Here is a 16,934-nt window from a genome sequence, read left to right as displayed (position 1 = left end):
AACAAAATACTACTAAATACTCACTTAAGTGACTACTTGCCCTTGAAAAATGCACGTGCTGAAAGGATGATGTGATTTTAATAAGGGATAGTTGTTAAGACTTTAACAGACAATAAATGTCATTTTACTGCATACTGTAAACTAAAAAAAGAGATGGATTTTGGAAGCAAAATGTAGGTATAATCATAGGCTATGTAATTTACAATAAAAATAAAATATTATGAAAATATATTTCATTGAAAAAAGAAAATAAAAATGTATTTAACAGGAAAATACGTGCACTTTTACAATATTAGATAAAATATCAAAAATGTATGTTTTATAATATTTTTTTATATATTTATTGTAAAAGTAAGAGTGTTTTTTTCTTCAGTGTTTTGTTCACATATTCAAGTTTCCCAAACAGTAAAGGTGAATATTGAAAATTTAATGCTCTTTTCAATTCATTTTTGTACTTTACACACAACCCATAAATAAAATTATAAATACAGCTTTCCCAGCCTCTCATTATTTCCGTTTACGGCAGGCTCGTCCTACTGCGCGGAAGGTCCGTCGAACAACAATGCGCAATGTTTAGTTCCGCACATGCGAGCGCAGTGAAATATGCCTTGGTGCAAACAAGGAGCTACAGACAAGCTTGTTCGAGAGTTTTTACGCACTGGAACCGCCGCAAGGTTGGAGTTTGTATAGAAACGTGTGGCATGACGGCTGATTAGTGAATCTGTATAGCTCAACTAGACGCAAGAAAGGGCAGTAAAGATGGTCCCAGCTGTTGAACTGGAGGCCAGCAGACATTCGCTTTTATTACTGTGAATTTAATTGATCATCACAGATGAATTAACATGCGAATCTGTCTCTTTTTTTGCTTTTAGTTGTTCTAGACCCAGTAAACATGTATGTGCTGTAGTAAATGTGTTCCGTTGGTTCTCTTCCTAGCTTGATAGCCAGCAGTAGCTTATTCAAACTACTCCATCTGTCTTGACAATAGATGTGAAATTAACACTTATAGGTATTTAATGATTCAGAAAGCTTTAATTCAGTGTGCAGCATGATTCTGAGGTTTAAATATGGCTTTAAATGTTTTACTATTCCCCTCCAAAAGTGTGTTATACATACGAATGGCTTATGGGGTTTTTGCTAGAGAGCCAGACTTAACGCAAACACTCAAGGTCAGAGGTAGTCTGCTGTCTGCCACAGGTGTCCCTCTGACATGTTTGTTTGTGATCTGTCTACATGGAAGGATCTGTAAATGTGCTCTTTAACTTTGTCATTTCAGTCAAGTTGTCTGTGCTGGATGCAACCAAATTTGAAAACACTTTTTTTTCTTTATGTTTCAGGAACAAGATGATGAAAAACTGGGGTGTAATTGGTGGGATAGCTGCTGCCATGGCTGCTGGAGTGTATGTACTATGGGGGCCAATTTCAGACAGGAAGAAGAAGAGAAAAGGTTTGTTTACTTTGTGACTAAAAGTCTTAGAGGAAGTTAAAGTCTCCATGAAATCAAAATTGACCATTTTTAATGGAATATTTCTGTTTGTTACAAATGATTTATCCATGCTCAATTTTTTTTAATTAATGTGCATTAATAAATAATCAAAAACATTAACTCTTAAATCTCTTCACTGATGATGTGTGCACTCATTCGAGATCACAATAATTAGAAAAAGACATGATCCAATCAATTCCTGATGGAAAAAAAAGTCCTGTACTAATTTTTTTCTGGTTTAAGTAGCTTTTTTACTTGTATATACATCACAATAGGGAAGAAAAGACAATTGCAACTTCTGTATTATGCTGACTTTAAAGTGTGCATGAAACTCTTTCAAATGGTAATTTCTTTGCTATTGTGACGTATATCTGCCTGAAACGGCTTCTTGAACAAGAAAACATTTAGGACTGGACTTGATTTTGTCCAATGGGATGTGATTGGATGGTTGTGGTTTGCTATTGCTGTGATCTCATGTGAGTTACAGGTTGTCCTACCATCATGCCAGTAAATGCATCATCAGGGAAGAGAAGAGATGCCTCTGCAAGAGGGAGGGGAAGTTATTTTGGTTAAACATTACAAGGGTACATGAATTAAATAAAAATGAGGTGCACACATAAATCATTTATAATAAATACAGCAATATTCCATAAAAAACAAGAATTGATTTCATGGTGACTTTAACTTTTATTATAAAATAGATAGTTCTGGTGCTGGATGTGGAGGTCAATACAGCTCTTCAAAATAAAGGCATACTAGTACATGTCAGGGACAATATCTTGTAGCATAAGGATGCCACTTCTTGAATTTGTTTATTTAACAAAGTTCAGGAGGAGCATGTTCAAGTAATCCAACCAATCAGCACAAGAAAAGGCTTTTATATATAGCCATCCCTCACTTCTTTCCTGCGACAGCTTCCCAGCATCCCTCCACCACCCTCACTACACTGGGTTTGGGCCAAATTTCGAGCTCGGAGCCCTCCGGACAGCACGCCAAATAAGCATACTTTACTATATCTGATTTTATGTACGTGTGAACTCGTGCCTTTAATATTTAGATACAGTATATAAAATATTAAGTAGTAACTATTTTATGAAAGCAATGGGGCTGTAGGCTCTGTATTATTATGAATATAGTAACTGCTAGAGGGGTTGCAGGCACTACACTGTGTGTTGTGATTGTATTCATTGCTTAAATGTATCGTGTCTCTCACAAGTATGGTTCTTGACTTATTTAATTAAAATAAGAATAAGATGTATTATTATTAAATTTATTAATAAATGTATAATTTCTCTCACAGGTATGGTTCCTGGTCTGCTTAATCTGGGGAACACATGCTTTATGAACTCCCTTCTCCAGGGCCTGGCAGCGTGTCCTTCCTTCATCAGATGGCTTGAAGATTTTGCAAGTGAAAGCAGTGTCCATCCAGAGAGAACAGAGAGAGAAACTCAGCTGTCCAGATCTCTGATGCAGTTACTTAAAGGTTATTTCCCAGTCACTTCAGCTCGCACAAATGCACAAAATGTTAATTCACGCTGAAAGGGTGATCTCTCCTTCTTCCTTCTTTTATAAAGCCCTATCAAGTCATGATCCTGGAGAAGATGACGTTTTAGATGCGGGAGGCCTTTTAGAAGCTCTCAGACTTTACAGATGGCACATCAGCTCCTTTGAAGAACAGGTAGGATGTTCTCAAAGACGGTGCAGCTGCATATTTTACAGTAATAGTTCTCCTGAAAATGGAGGAATTAATCCAAATTGTGTTTTTACATCTTTAGCTCAATTAATGGATTTTTTTAAAAATTCATTACAGACCCCCTGTGGTGAAAATCAAGTCTTTAATGTGTCTGTGTGGTGTTTTAATATGCTTTAAGACAAACCATGTGAAAATTCATCAGTCAACACCATTGCTGAGTATTTTCTCCTTAAAACTGCAGTGTACCAAAGACAGGCTCAAAAAATGCGGTTTGCCCCTGTTTCTTACCGTCAACATGAAAACATGAAACTTCGGCTGCACCTGAAATTGCATACACTCTAGAATAGGTATTTATTTTGAATAAGTAATTACTTCAGGACCGCTAAAAAAAAAAAAGAGTATGTTCTATATAGTATGAGTGTGTGTAGTATGAATGTAATCTGGGATGTACTACATTTGCCATTCTCTCATTATCACACATTCCATCATTAGCACACTTCAGATTCTCGCTGGAAGTAGTAGGTCATCCGGGTACTTTCTACCAACTCTTTTATGAGTACTGTGAATTCATACTTTATTTATCACATACTATTTTTCGCTAACGATATAGCAGGGAAGTATGCAATACCAACATCAACATGCCGGTTGGGGCTTTTCTTCACTGACTTTCAATGATGTTCAAAGCGTTTTTAAAGAAAGTAATTTTTAGATGGCAGATGTCTGACTTTGATCTGTCAAATGGAACATGGTTTGTGTAACAGTAGCAACACATTATTAGCTGTTTGGTAATGTAGTCAAACCAAAGGTCGACTTGTAGACAAGCCTGTATAATTCGCTCTTCTTCTTTTGAATGAGTTTCTGGTTCAAATATATATGGCTGAATGAAACCAATATTTCCACTTGCCATTGTGCAGCATTTACTACAGTTGACCGAGTGGATCAGGGAGTCTGAGCTGGTGCGATTGAGTGGAGGCAGGGACCAATTTGCATATTCATGGTTCCACGTTACTAAATGAAGCAAGGGAGTAGAGTTACATTCAAGCTATTTTAAGGCATGAAGAAGCCATTTTCACAGGACAAAAAGTTTAAATATGTCATTTTGATTATCAAAAATTAGTTTTATTGACTGCAGGGGGACTTTAACATAAAAATTACAATATAAGTTTCATTCCTTGCCTTATCTCCTCAGGATGCTCATGAGCTCTTTCATGTTCTTACGTCATCGTTAGAGGAGGAACGGGAACGCCAACCCAGAGTCGCTCACCTGTTCGACATGCAAACACTGGAGGTAATCAAGAGCAGCCATCATTAATGCAATAATAGTTCTTAAAAGATAGTTTGTAAATCTAAAGTGTTCTTAATTAGACATGACATTTCTTGCCACCCTACTGTTAATGCTTTCAGAAATCTGTGGAGTCCAAAGAAAAAAACATAAGCTGCAGAAGTGGAGGTGAATGAAGACTTTTTTCTTTAAACTTTTAGATTTTTGTTTGCCTAAATTTAGTTTTTTAGTATTTTTTAGGATTTATCATTATCATTTATCTTTTTCATCTCCAGGCCCATTACATCCTATTCCGAGTTTATGGAGGACTCGGCATCCTTTTCATGGGCGGTTAACAAGTTATATGGCTTGCAAGCGCTGTGAGCAGCAGGTGATCTTTTTTCAGCCTTGTTTTCAAATTAAATTTTAAATAGAGTTTTTAGGTTTGTCTACAGCATCTTATTGAAACAATAGAATTGTTAATAACATGTTTTTGATTTCAGAGTCCTGTGCACTATGATTCTTTCGACAGCTTGTCTCTTTCAATCCCCTCGGTACAGTGGGTAATGCAAACTTGTTCAGTAATTCACAATTACATGTGCAGAACAGCTTCCTTTTACTATTCTGTCATCACTACATTCAAATATGACAGCTAAAGTTGTATTACCCAGCTAGCGTCTTACAGACGCAAAAATTCCATATAGTATAGTGATTTGCTTCATTTGAATTCATGTGTAACATTCTTTCAGGGCCGACCGGTTACTTTGGACCAGTGTCTGCAGCATTTCATCTCCTCTGAAACCATCAAAGAAGTGGAGTGTGAAAACTGTACCAAGGTATCATATATGTAAAATTTAGCATTACATGTTAGATTTTAATTTTAATAAAAATTTTAGTACCGTTGTACCTCATCATTTATTTGCTGAACTGATTCTCTGTTTCTTTGTAGCAGCAGGCTGAAGAGCTTGTAAATGGAGAAGTCCTTGAGAGTCAGAGGACGACGTTTGTCAAACAGCTGAAACTTGGGAAGGTATAAATGTTTGAAATTCTCAAATTTAGACCAACAGCCTTTCCTGAACTCTGACAGTTGCCCTGTAACAGAGTAAAGGCCAATTAACACCAAGAACGATAACTATTAAAGGGTTAGTTCACCCAAAAATGAAAATTATGTCATTAATGACTCACACTCATGTCGTTACAAACCCGTAAGACCTCAGTTTAAGATATTTTAGATTTAGTCCGAGAGCTTTCTGTCCCTCCATTGAAAATGTATGTACGGTATACTGTCCATGTCCAGAAAGGTAATAAAAACATCATCAAAGTAGTCCATTTGACATCAGTGGGTTAGTTAGTAGCATCGAAAATACATTTTGGTCCAAAAATAACAAAAACTACGACTTTATTCAGCATCGTCTTCTCTTCCGGAATCCTTTCCATTGAATTGATTCCATTGAATCCTTTCATCTGTCGGCGTTGGTAATGCACTTTTACGTCGCCGTGGTTGTTTTTGGCGATTAGGACATCCGCGATATGCACACTTATGCACCATTTTAAAAAATAAAGCAATACCAAAATACAAACAATATAGAAAAGCTTGAATACAGCGTGTGTCTCCCTCAGACTGTAAACGAAGCTTGGGCGCACCGGATAACACGTCAGCAGCGTCTTACATCAGCAGCGTCACTATGGAGTCGTGAACCACACTCCGGAGCAGAAGGGGGCGGTAATGCACCAATAAGCTGGATGCCAACCACCGTAAAACAGGAAAGAAGAAGAAGAGGAGTCGTGAACGCGGATTGACAGAAGAAAATACCCGGAAGAGAATACAATGCTGAATAAAGTCGTAGTTTTTGTTATTTTTGGACCAAAATGTATTTTCGATGCTTCAAAATGTCGCGGATGTCCTAATCGCCAAAAACAACCACGGCGACGTAAAAGTGCATTACCAACGCCGACATATGAAAGGATTCAATGGAATCAATTCAATGGAAAGGATTCCGGAAGAGAAGACAATGCTGAATAAAGTCGTAGTTTTTGTTATTTTTGGACCAAAATGTATTTTCGATGCTTCAAAAACTTCTAACTAACCCACTGATGTCACATGGACTTCTTTGATGATGTTTTTATTACCTTTCTCGACATGGACAGTCTACCGTACCTACATTTTCAATGGAGGGACAGAAAGCTTTCGGACTAAATCTAAAATATCTTAAAGGTCCCGTTTTTCGTGGTTTTTTGAAGCTTTGATTGTGTTTATAGTGTGCAATATAACATGTGTTCATGTTTCGCGTGTAAAAAAACACAGTATTTTTCACATAATTTACTTATCTGTATACAGCTGTTTCCACTGTCGTAAAAACGGGCTGATGACTTCCTTGTTCTATGAAGTCCCTCCTTCAGAAATACGTAACGAGTTCTGATTGTGCCAGCGGTTCCTGTGTTGTGATTCGACAGCAGCTCTGAGCGCACCGTGCCCGGAAAGGTCACGCCTCTTACCATAACGTGGAGATGCACGCGCTCAGTGTTATTGTAAACGTGTCTTTAATTTTACCCTATCAATTTGAGCCAGAATCAGACCCGATGATTGGACTGCGGGATGAAAATAACAGCGTTTCGACGACATGGCGACAAACACACTCTACAAACGCAACTCTTGTGTATTCCTGTGGGCGGAGGTTAGTCAAAAAACTGTTTTAGTGACGTCATTAAAGAAGGAAGTAGAGGGATGTAGTCCAAACTGGCCGTTCGATGTAGGCGACTTCTGTTAAATAAAATATCTCCCTTGGCATTGAACTTTGAGCTTTAAAATTTTACAGATTTTATTTATACTCTAACAACAACATTACACACTAACTAAAGTTTGAAACATGGGATCACGAAGAACGGGACCTTTAAACTGTGTTCCGAAGATGAACGGAGGTCTTACGGGTTTGGAACGACATGAGGGTGAGTCATTAATGACATAATTTTCATTTTTGGGTGAACTAACCCTTTAAGATTAATGAGATAATTTATTGAAATGAATGAGATTTAAGGTTAATGTCCACACCAACACACAAACTTCTTCCACTTTAAATGCTCGATGTATAGATTCTGATTGGCTGTCAATGTTATTATTCGTCTGCTGGAAAAAAATTGCTGAGAAAGTGACTCAATGTTGTTTCTCTGTGCTGTTATCGTTATAGTTGTGGTGTGGTTTCTGCTATTCTTTTAAGTTCAGAACAATTATAAAAACATATCTTTATTGTTATAGTTATCGTCCTTGGTGTGAACAGTGCACTTAACAGTGCTCCTAAATAATATCCTGTTGGTTTGTGTGTGTTTCTTTTCACATTTAGTTGCCTCAGTGCCTCTGCATCCATTTGCAGAGACTGACATGGTCTAAAGAGGGCACTCCCATAAAGAGACAAGAGCATGTTCAGTTTACTGAATATTTGTCTCTGGATCGATACAAACATTGCACTGCTGGTCAAAACCTGCAGAGGACCAGCAGAACAAACAAGCCCATATCTGCCAAAGCTGCTGGAGAACCAAAAGACAAAAGCATCGCCAATGGTGTTGGTAAGAGATGTGAACTCTTTGATGTGATGCTGTCGTTTAGACCTTTAAATATGGGTTTACTCTAGATAAAGGTGGAATATGTGAAACCAATCAAATCTCCTTTTTATTTTTGAGTCTTAAAATTACTTTTAATTTCTTTAGCAGATTCAGAACACTGTAACAACAATAAGCCACTATCCAATAGAACCTTTCAGTCTATCTTTCTACACTCACCAGGACTGAGCTCACAACTCAACCTCACTTACAACTACAGGTAGATGCATGCACGCTATTATAAAGAGAACCAGAAAAAATGCACTTTGTTTAGTTTGAAGCTGCTTCTGAAGAATTTAAAAAAAAAAAATGTATATTACCTTAACTTTTTTCTTTCGATTCCAGCGCCTCGGAGTACCTCTTCCGCTTAACGGCTGTGCTGGTTCACCATGGCGACATGCACTCAGGACATTTTATCACTTACCGCCGCTGCCCTGCTGCTCCCCGTGGAACTTCTCCTTTTAGCTCCCAGTGGCTCTGGGTTTCTGATGATTCTGTGAGGAAAGCTAGTCTTCAGGAGGTGCTCTCCTCCAGCGCATATCTGCTCTTTTACGAACGAGTGCAAAGGCATGGTCTGAGGGTAGAAGAGTAGCATCTCAGCTGACCTGGGTTACTTGTTCTTAGTTTAAAGCTAGAGTGTTAACCCTCGTTTCTCTCCATTCCAGACCATGCCACTATGTCCAAGTGCAATCATGCATCCCTGTGCATGCAGTTTGGTGTGCATGTTGTTTCTGATCTCTCTCTCTTTGTGAGAAAGAGAGAGGGAAGATGAAGGTTCTGTAAATCACCAGTTTCCACCTTAATCTTGCTCAGTGTCTATGGCGGTTGTTGTTTTAGAAAACTCCTAAGTCATTATCTGAGTGTAGGAATGATGCCAGTCATGATTACTAGTTGCCACTAATATGGGATTCACATGGAGATTTGAACTTGGGTTTTGTCAGGAAAACTACATTTCATGATAATGTTTTGTTGCAAATTGACCCAGAATTGTTGCCTTCCTCATTAAGCTAATGATTTGTTAGACAAGTAAATTTTACATGGTTTCTCATGTATTTTTTTTTTTTATTTTTTTTTTTTAAATGCAATTCACATATAACAGTCTTCTGTAACATGTAAACACCACTAAGTAGTTTGTTTCACATTTTGGACTAAAAGAACACAAAATCATGGAATGTATCAGCAGGTGTTTAGTGTCTATGTAGATAGTTTTTCTATAAATCCTCTTTATTTTTTGTTTTGTTGTATGATTGACATATCCTATCATTTTAACTTTAGTGAATGCCTGGAAGGGACATTTATGAGGAATATGAGGAGAATGCTAACCCATATTCCAGATCCTGAGTATTTACCACATAGATTTTCATCTTACATAAATATTTCAGTCTATGTCCATTTCCAGTGTTATGTAAATTCCTTAATATATGTTGATTGTAAATTATGCTATTTGCACAATTGTATATTTTTATGGTATTAGTGTGTATGATTGTGTGGGTAAACATTTTTTCACATGTAAATTAAATTAAATTCCGCAGCTGTAATATATTTTGTTTAACCTTTTTCCACTTCTTCGCTTGGTTTAAATCACATAACTAAAACCCTCTGAAGTTTTTTTGCTCTTGAAAGTGCCATCTACGAATGACTTGGAATGTAGTGCATGAATCATTTAAAAGAAAAGTTTTTCTTTATTTTTTTTGTTCAACAGCCCCTGTCATCATTCATTTTCGTTATTTAAAAATTAAATCAATATTCTGCCTAATATTTCCACTTGTGAGAACGAGTCATGCACGTGCAGCTTTAACCAAATGTTCAATCCCTTTAAAGGGATAACTCACCAAAAAAAATGAAAATCCTGTCATCATTTATTCACCCCTCGAGCTGTTCCAAAACTGTATGAAGAAGATATTTTGAATAATGTCGATAACCAAACTGTTGATGGGCCCCGTTTCCTTACATAGTTCTTGAGAGCGAGTAAATGATGACATAATTTTCATTTTGGGGTACACTATACCTTTAATAAGAATTGATCTGGCTTGTCTCTTTAAGAGACAGCACGTGGACTTTAGGGCGTGGTCATGTAGAAGTAAACCAATAGGATTGCACAGAGCCGTACCGTTCTATGACGTACACGTTCATACGACGCACGCTGCGTTCGACCCTCCTCACCTAGGGTTTGCACTTTGTTAAGGAAACATTGGTTTCTCATGATCCAAGTGCACAGACGTTGTACTAGTAAAGTAAACTGACGATGCCAACGCAAAGTGTACTTGTCCGAGATCCCTCTTTTCTGGCGCGGGCTCTGCAGCAATACTTGAGTTTGTTAAAGAAATATCCAATCATCACCAAATCGATTACGAGGTCAGTTTATATCATTGTTAAAGCTAGTTGGCTAGCTGTAGTTTTGGGGCAAGTTACGTGTAATGTATGTTATCATGCTGACAGCAATGTTTGCGTTATCGTATCGTTATCTTCGTTTAAACCACTAACAAATCATCATACACTCAAACTTCACACAACACTAAAACAGACGAATTCTGTTTATCAGATTATATCAGATGAGTACAAATTATATGATACTGATACTTAAAACTTAACCATATATTAATACTGAATAATTATTTTTATAATTTATACATTTCTTAATAATGATTATTATTAAAATAACAACAGGGAAACATGAGGTCAGTTTAATTTTATGTAAAAAAAAGTGAGGTACTAAACACACAAAAAATACTTAAAAATGTTCTTTAGCAATATCCATTTACTTTATCCATTACTGTTTCTGTTGTAATCTTGAGCCATGAGGGTCTTTGCACCAAGTCTTTTTCCATTGGTTGTTTGGAGGGTGGGGCAATCAAGTCCTGTCAAAAGTAACACTCTCTTTTGGAACAAACACAACAAGACAAGTGTCTTCTCCATTAGATGCAAGGCCATTTGGGTACAATGATACAATGGCTGTTCTGTTCTGTCTTACAGTGGTATTCTATCTGCTTTGGGAAATCTTCTGTCTCAAGCTTTGGAGTACAGGAAGAACAGGGGAGAAAACAGCCCAAAAAAGAAAATCAGCGTTCTGGGACCTGTACACTTTGCAGTTTATGGGTAGAGTGATCTTTTCAGTGTCAAATAATGCATTTTAATTACATATACATCACAGTACACATTAAGTCAGTCTACATGTTAAATGATGAGTTATAAATGTTTCAAAAATCTCTTTGATTTTTCAGACTTTTTATCACAGGTCCAGTCAGTCATTACTTCTACCATCTCCTGGAGGTGCTTTTGCCAACCACTGTCCCATACTGCCTGATCAAGCGCCTTCTGCTGGAACGTCTCATATTCGCTCCTGCTTTCCTCTTGCTCTTCTATGTGGTTATGAATGCTTTGGAGGTAATGTTTCATAACTGAACTTCTTTGCAACATTAATCAAATTTTCTACTTTATTGGACAAAAAAAAATGTTTTCTTAAAGGGTTAGTGCACCCAAAAATGAAAATTCTGTCATTAATTAGTCATCATTACTAACGTTGTTTCACACCCGTAAGACCTCCGAAGCCATAAGACAGCTTCATAAAATTAAGGTTGAACCACTGCAGTCACATAGACTTTTTAAACAATGTTTTTAGTACCTTTCTGGACCTTGAAAGTGTCAGTTAAATTTTGCTGTCTGTGGACAAAAATATACCTCTTGGATTTCATCAAAAATATCTTAATTTGTGTTCTGAAAATAAACAAAGGTCTTACGGGTATGGAACGATTATTACAGGTGTGTAATTAATGACAGAATTTTCATTTTTGGGTGAAGTAACCCTTTAAAGTGCCCCTATTATGCTTTTTCAGATATTAAAAAGCAAATAGCTGTGTTTTGAATGTAAAAGGTCTGCAAAGTGCAAGGATCAAAGTGCACGATAAATAGAGTTATTGTCTCTGAAAAGAAAGAACCGATTCTGAACTGCCGAAATTAGTTGTCAGAAATTCCAGGCTTGGTCTTCATGGACTGTCTGCGAACAACATCTACTCTGACCTGCCCTCAACACTGAAGTTGTAGCTGAGGCCTGGAACAGTTTGGTTTGTGTTGTCGACATGCCGAGAAGATGCTGTTTTCTGTGCTGTGGAAGCAAATCCACTTTGCATGCACTTCCAAAGGAATTGGGTTAGAGAGACTGAATCCTTTATCAAACAGTTTTAGAAAAGAGATGATGCTGCAATATATATTATGAGAACGATAAAGTGTTTTTGACCTTAAATGCATGTTAAACTATTGTAGCATAATAGGAGCACTTTAAATACAGTGAAACAATGTGATTTAGGACATCATTTCTGCATTTATTTACACTTAATTTTCTGGACATACCTCTATATGCAACTTTGTTGTTATTACTGTCATTGACACATTGTTTTACCGTTTATTGTCAAGTATTGAGAAGTTGGTAGTAATTATGGTAAGATGGGTGGAGTATGGATGAAGCAAGCATGTGATTTTCATAATGTGGTGGAGCATAAAACAACAGGACTGGTTGTCACTCATTGATGAAGGCAACAATCTTTTCATTAGAAGCAGATCTTATGTGAGCTGTCCTTCATGATGCTCAACTTTGACCAGAATATAGAGTACAGCTGCTGGTCAATGAACTTGATCTGTTTGCTGATCTACAGTTTTCAGTCTCAGCTCATGAGGTGGTTCTGATTAGTGTGTTGTTGACAGAGGCTTTGATTTCTCTGTGAATCTACATAAGGCAAAGGTCAACATGGTACAACATTGATTCAGTTTTTAAATTTTTTTTTTTATTAAGATTAAAAGAAATTATCATTTTTTTGAAAGAGCTGCCAGTGTTGCACTACCTGATATGTCTGCCGGATATGTAGTTTTACCTTTTGCTGGAAGATTTACTGGGTTAAGACACCATTTAATAAATAAAAGGCTAATAGAGAATTTTTCTCACGTACAAAAAAAACAACAACAAAAAAAATTTATGAATGTGTCTCACTGAAGAGACATTAGAGCAGAATGTTCTTATGCATTTTGGAAACTTGTTTCTTCCTTGAAACAAAGTAGCTTTTCATGGCTCAACAGGTATTAATGTCCATTCATATTTATATCTGACTGGCCTTCAAGGTTACAGAGCTCTGAATCTTATCTTGTACAATTAACACACACACACACACACACACACACACACACACACACACACACACACACACACACACACACACACACACACAGGTTTGTTTTGCTATCAAAGTGAGGACATTCCATAGACGTAATGGTTTTTATTCTGTACAAACTGTACATTCTGTTACCCTACACTACCCCTACTCCTAAACCTACCCATCACAGAAAACATTCTGTGCAATTTACATTTTTAATAAAACATTGTTTAGTATGTTTTTAAAGCTATTTATAAATATGAGGACTTATGAAATGTCCTCTCATTTCATGTTTACGTCGTAATACCAGTGTAATACCCATGTCATTATACAAATTTGTGTCCTCATAAATCACAAAAACGTGCACACACACGTACAAACACAAGGAAGAGAACACAGAGAGATTATTTAAAACATATGCAGATAAACACAAGTTAAAATAAATCTAAAAGTTAAGGTTAGGGTGATTATGTTTACTATGGAAGCTTGTTTCTCTGCCACAGAATAAAAAGTAAAATAGATAATTGCAACTTTTTATCTTGCATTTCTGACTTTTTTTCTCACAATTGCGAGTTTATATCTTACACTTCTGACTTTATATCTCTCAGTTCCAAGTTTATATCTCAGAATTCTAAGAAAAAAGTAAGAATTGCAAGATAATAAAGGTTTTTCCTGTAACTGCAAGTTTATATCTCGCAGTTCTGATGTTATTTCTTACAATTCTGTTTACATCTCGCCACTCTGAGTTTATATCCAAGCTTGGAATTGTGCGGGAAAAAAAAGTCTAAATTGTTAGATATTATCCTGGAAATGTGAGAAAAAAGGTCAGTTCCGTGGTGAAAACAAGCTTCCATTTTACAGCTATGATGTGCACTAAACTAATTTTATCTTATATTTCTAATTCATGAAATATTCTGCCAGTATATGGTGGCACACTGGCCTTACGATCCTGAAAATAATGAAAATGAGATCTTTGCAGGGCAAGACAATCACCGATGTTCAATACAAACTTAAAACAAGTTACTGGCCTGCGATGAAGATGAACTGGAAGGTTTGGACCCCGTTTCAGTTCATCAACATCAACTATGTACCTGTACAGGCAAGTATAAGAGCATGACACCTCTCTTTCAGATTGCATAAGGGATCTCTAATCCATTATCTTACTTTCTTTTACTCTTTACACAGTTTCGAGTGCTGTTTGCCAACCTGGTTGCCTTATTCTGGTATGCCTATCTAGCATCTGTCAGGAAATGAAACCACAAAACCAGCTACAATGGGCCTCGGCTGGTTTAAGATGAATCCAGTTTGTGCCTTTAAAGGACTGATGTGTATCAGAGATGTTTTAAATGTCTTCCAGGAAAACTGAAAGGGAATATTGGTCAGTTTCTGTAAAATAACTGTGATGTAGATCAGTATTCAGATTGTACTGCTACTTCCACTGACTGTTACTGAATTATTGCTCTGATTTGAAACATTTTAGAAAAAAATCTGCCCCGAGATTCATTATGCTCATACTGAGTGTCTTTCTACTGCTTGTGGAGGCACTGACAATGATTATTGTATTTGATTAATTAAAAAACAAAACAAAACATTGATTACAAATTGATTTTAGCATTTTAAGAGTTTATTGTTTATTCTAAGATATACATAAACAGCAATGACCTTGCTAATATATTTTGTATATTGTATAGCCCTGATAACATTGCAGACAACGTTATGTTCTTTTTTTTATTTTTTAAATCACATTGGTTTAAAATAATTACATACACGCACACACACAAATATTTTAATTCACTCAATATTATAATGTAAAGGTTCAATACTGTATGACAGTGTTTTGAAAAAGGTGGGTTATATTGTTGTGTTTAGAAAAATATGAGGCTCATTTTACATAGCATTTATAGTGGCTGTATAGTGAACAAATAAGATATATTTATTATTTTTTTTAATTGTAAAAAGAAAGTTGCCTCTCTCACAAATACAAAATCAGATCTGAATATTCATGATTGTTTTGAATCTCACCCCCACTGAGTTCCCTTTTCAGGGATTATTCAGCGACTTTCTGTTTCTATACTTCAGAAGAGGTGTGAGCATGACAGGCCATAAACATAACGTAGGACACAATCATTTGGGCGTGTTCAGAGCTTTAATAGACATGCACAAGATTTACGTCATAGTGGAATTTTATGGTGTACAGTATATGACCTGTTCTTTTTTTTTTAATGCTTTTATTATTATTTAATGTTTGTGTAGCATGCATTAAATATGCAATTATACGATGTAATTCACTTGATCAAATTATGCACATGTCGACTTCATTTGTTGTCACAAAGTGCTATTAAATGCAGTGCAGTTTATTTATAGATATTCAAGATCACGAAAGGTATTTCGTTGACAGGTATTTACACAACCTTCATTTTCCATTCTGCTCATGATGAATGGGTATTTCCCATGATCATGTGACGAGGCACGAGGGAAACCCAGGTAAGCCGAAACATAAACATGCCATAAAAAGCAACCCCGCCCAGTACAATGTTGGCACAACCTGGTGCAACGTCAATCTTGATCACTTTCTATTTATCATCTTCTGTTTTATAATTGTTATGTACGTGTCATCCATTTGTATGACTTAAAAGGAAAGACGATATGACAATGAAAAATAGCTTTGTTTAGAAGTTTATTTCTGCTTTTTATTTCTGGACATTAGAATGACAACAGGAAAAAATTCCAACCAGTAATATTTAATGTAATTCCAAGAATGTATTCTATCCTGGGCCAGAGCATAAACACCTTAGTGTGTATGTGGCATTGTGTGGGTATTTTTTATAAAGAATAGGCTATTTTTCTAGCTGTGCCAGTAAAACAAACTTTGAGATATTTTATATATATATATATATATATATATATATATATATATATATATATATATATATATATATATATATATGCTATTAAGCCTTAAAAAAAACATAGGGGAGAGCGGGGTAAGTTTTCACACTTTTCACACTGTCTAACATTTATTGAGCACCATACATCACAATGGTAAATGTCATACCAAATGAAAGAAGGAAGTCTTGGGCACATATGTTGTATTCATTACATTTTCATATCTTATCTCATTACGGAGTTGTAGACTGTTGAATAGAGAATGTGCACTTGTGACAATTTGCCCCATCGGCGGGTAAGTTGTCACACTAGATTATCTAAAAATAAGAACACAACTACTTAATTGTTATTATTGATTTTAATTTTTAAATTCAAACCAGAACTGGAAATATAAACAATCATGCCTAGAGAATTTGGAAAAACAATTATTTCAATCCAAACAATACACATTTCAATCAAAACACATTAAGTGGCAAGACCACTTTATTTTGAACTTTAAACTTAAACTTTCTCTGGCTTGCACATAGATTCATGATAACTGAATGGAATATTGCAAATAACTCGCTTAACTTAACCTGTTTAATCTCTGAACATAACTGACTTAACATGTTGAACCTCTTTTATGTGTTTATTTGTACTGGGGCAAGTTGTCACATATGACGACTTGCCCCAAACTGACATGTGTGCTAATGTCGTCTATATCTCAAGGTGAGCTCAACATAGCACGTCAGCTAAAGTATCAAAAGACACGTTATTGTCTCCTCTATGTTGTGCAAAATAATAATTTTTAACATTCATACCTAACAAAGTTGCATTGCATAAAATTTAAAGTGCAAATGTTTTACTTTTTAAGCCAAAAAATAAGAAAATTGT

General features: G+C 36.0%; 2 protein-coding genes across 7 annotated transcripts; both read left to right on the top strand.

Annotated features, from left to right (window-relative positions):
- Positions 1–507: 507 nt before the first annotated feature.
- usp30 (ubiquitin specific peptidase 30) lies at positions 508–9,792 on the top strand. 6 transcript variants are annotated; one of them, XM_048187058.1, is made up of 13 exons: positions 508–674; positions 1,338–1,447; positions 2,787–2,969; positions 3,061–3,164; positions 4,369–4,467; positions 4,584–4,629; positions 4,737–4,831; positions 4,944–4,994; positions 5,190–5,276; positions 5,393–5,470; positions 7,779–8,001; positions 8,143–8,254; positions 8,380–9,792. In XM_048187058.1, exons 1-13 carry the CDS (start codon positions 604–606, stop codon positions 8,624–8,626), a joined length of 1,506 nt encoding a protein of 501 aa, XP_048043015.1. In that variant the 5' UTR covers positions 508–603; the 3' UTR covers positions 8,627–9,792. The 6 variants fall into 6 exon arrangements, with proteins under 6 accessions (XP_048043015.1, XP_048043014.1, XP_048043013.1 ...); XM_048187057.1 differs by having other exon boundaries at positions 5,390–5,470; XM_048187056.1 differs by having other exon boundaries at positions 4,944–5,003.
- Positions 9,793–10,169: 377 nt separating this feature from the next.
- Positions 10,170–14,764, top strand: pxmp2 (peroxisomal membrane protein 2). Its single transcript, XM_048187063.1, has 5 exons — positions 10,170–10,389; positions 11,008–11,130; positions 11,256–11,418; positions 14,155–14,274; positions 14,361–14,764. The coding sequence occupies exons 1-5, from the start codon at positions 10,280–10,282 to the stop codon at positions 14,427–14,429; spliced, it is 585 nt and encodes a 194-aa protein (XP_048043020.1). The 5' UTR covers positions 10,170–10,279; the 3' UTR covers positions 14,430–14,764.
- Positions 14,765–16,934: the final 2,170 nt, after the last annotated feature.

This window comes from Megalobrama amblycephala, linkage group LG4 (genome assembly GCF_018812025.1).
Source record: "Megalobrama amblycephala isolate DHTTF-2021 linkage group LG4, ASM1881202v1, whole genome shotgun sequence".
Classification (NCBI taxonomy): domain Eukaryota; kingdom Metazoa; phylum Chordata; class Actinopteri; order Cypriniformes; family Xenocyprididae; genus Megalobrama; species Megalobrama amblycephala.
This window is presented reverse-complemented; position numbering and strand designations above follow the sequence as displayed.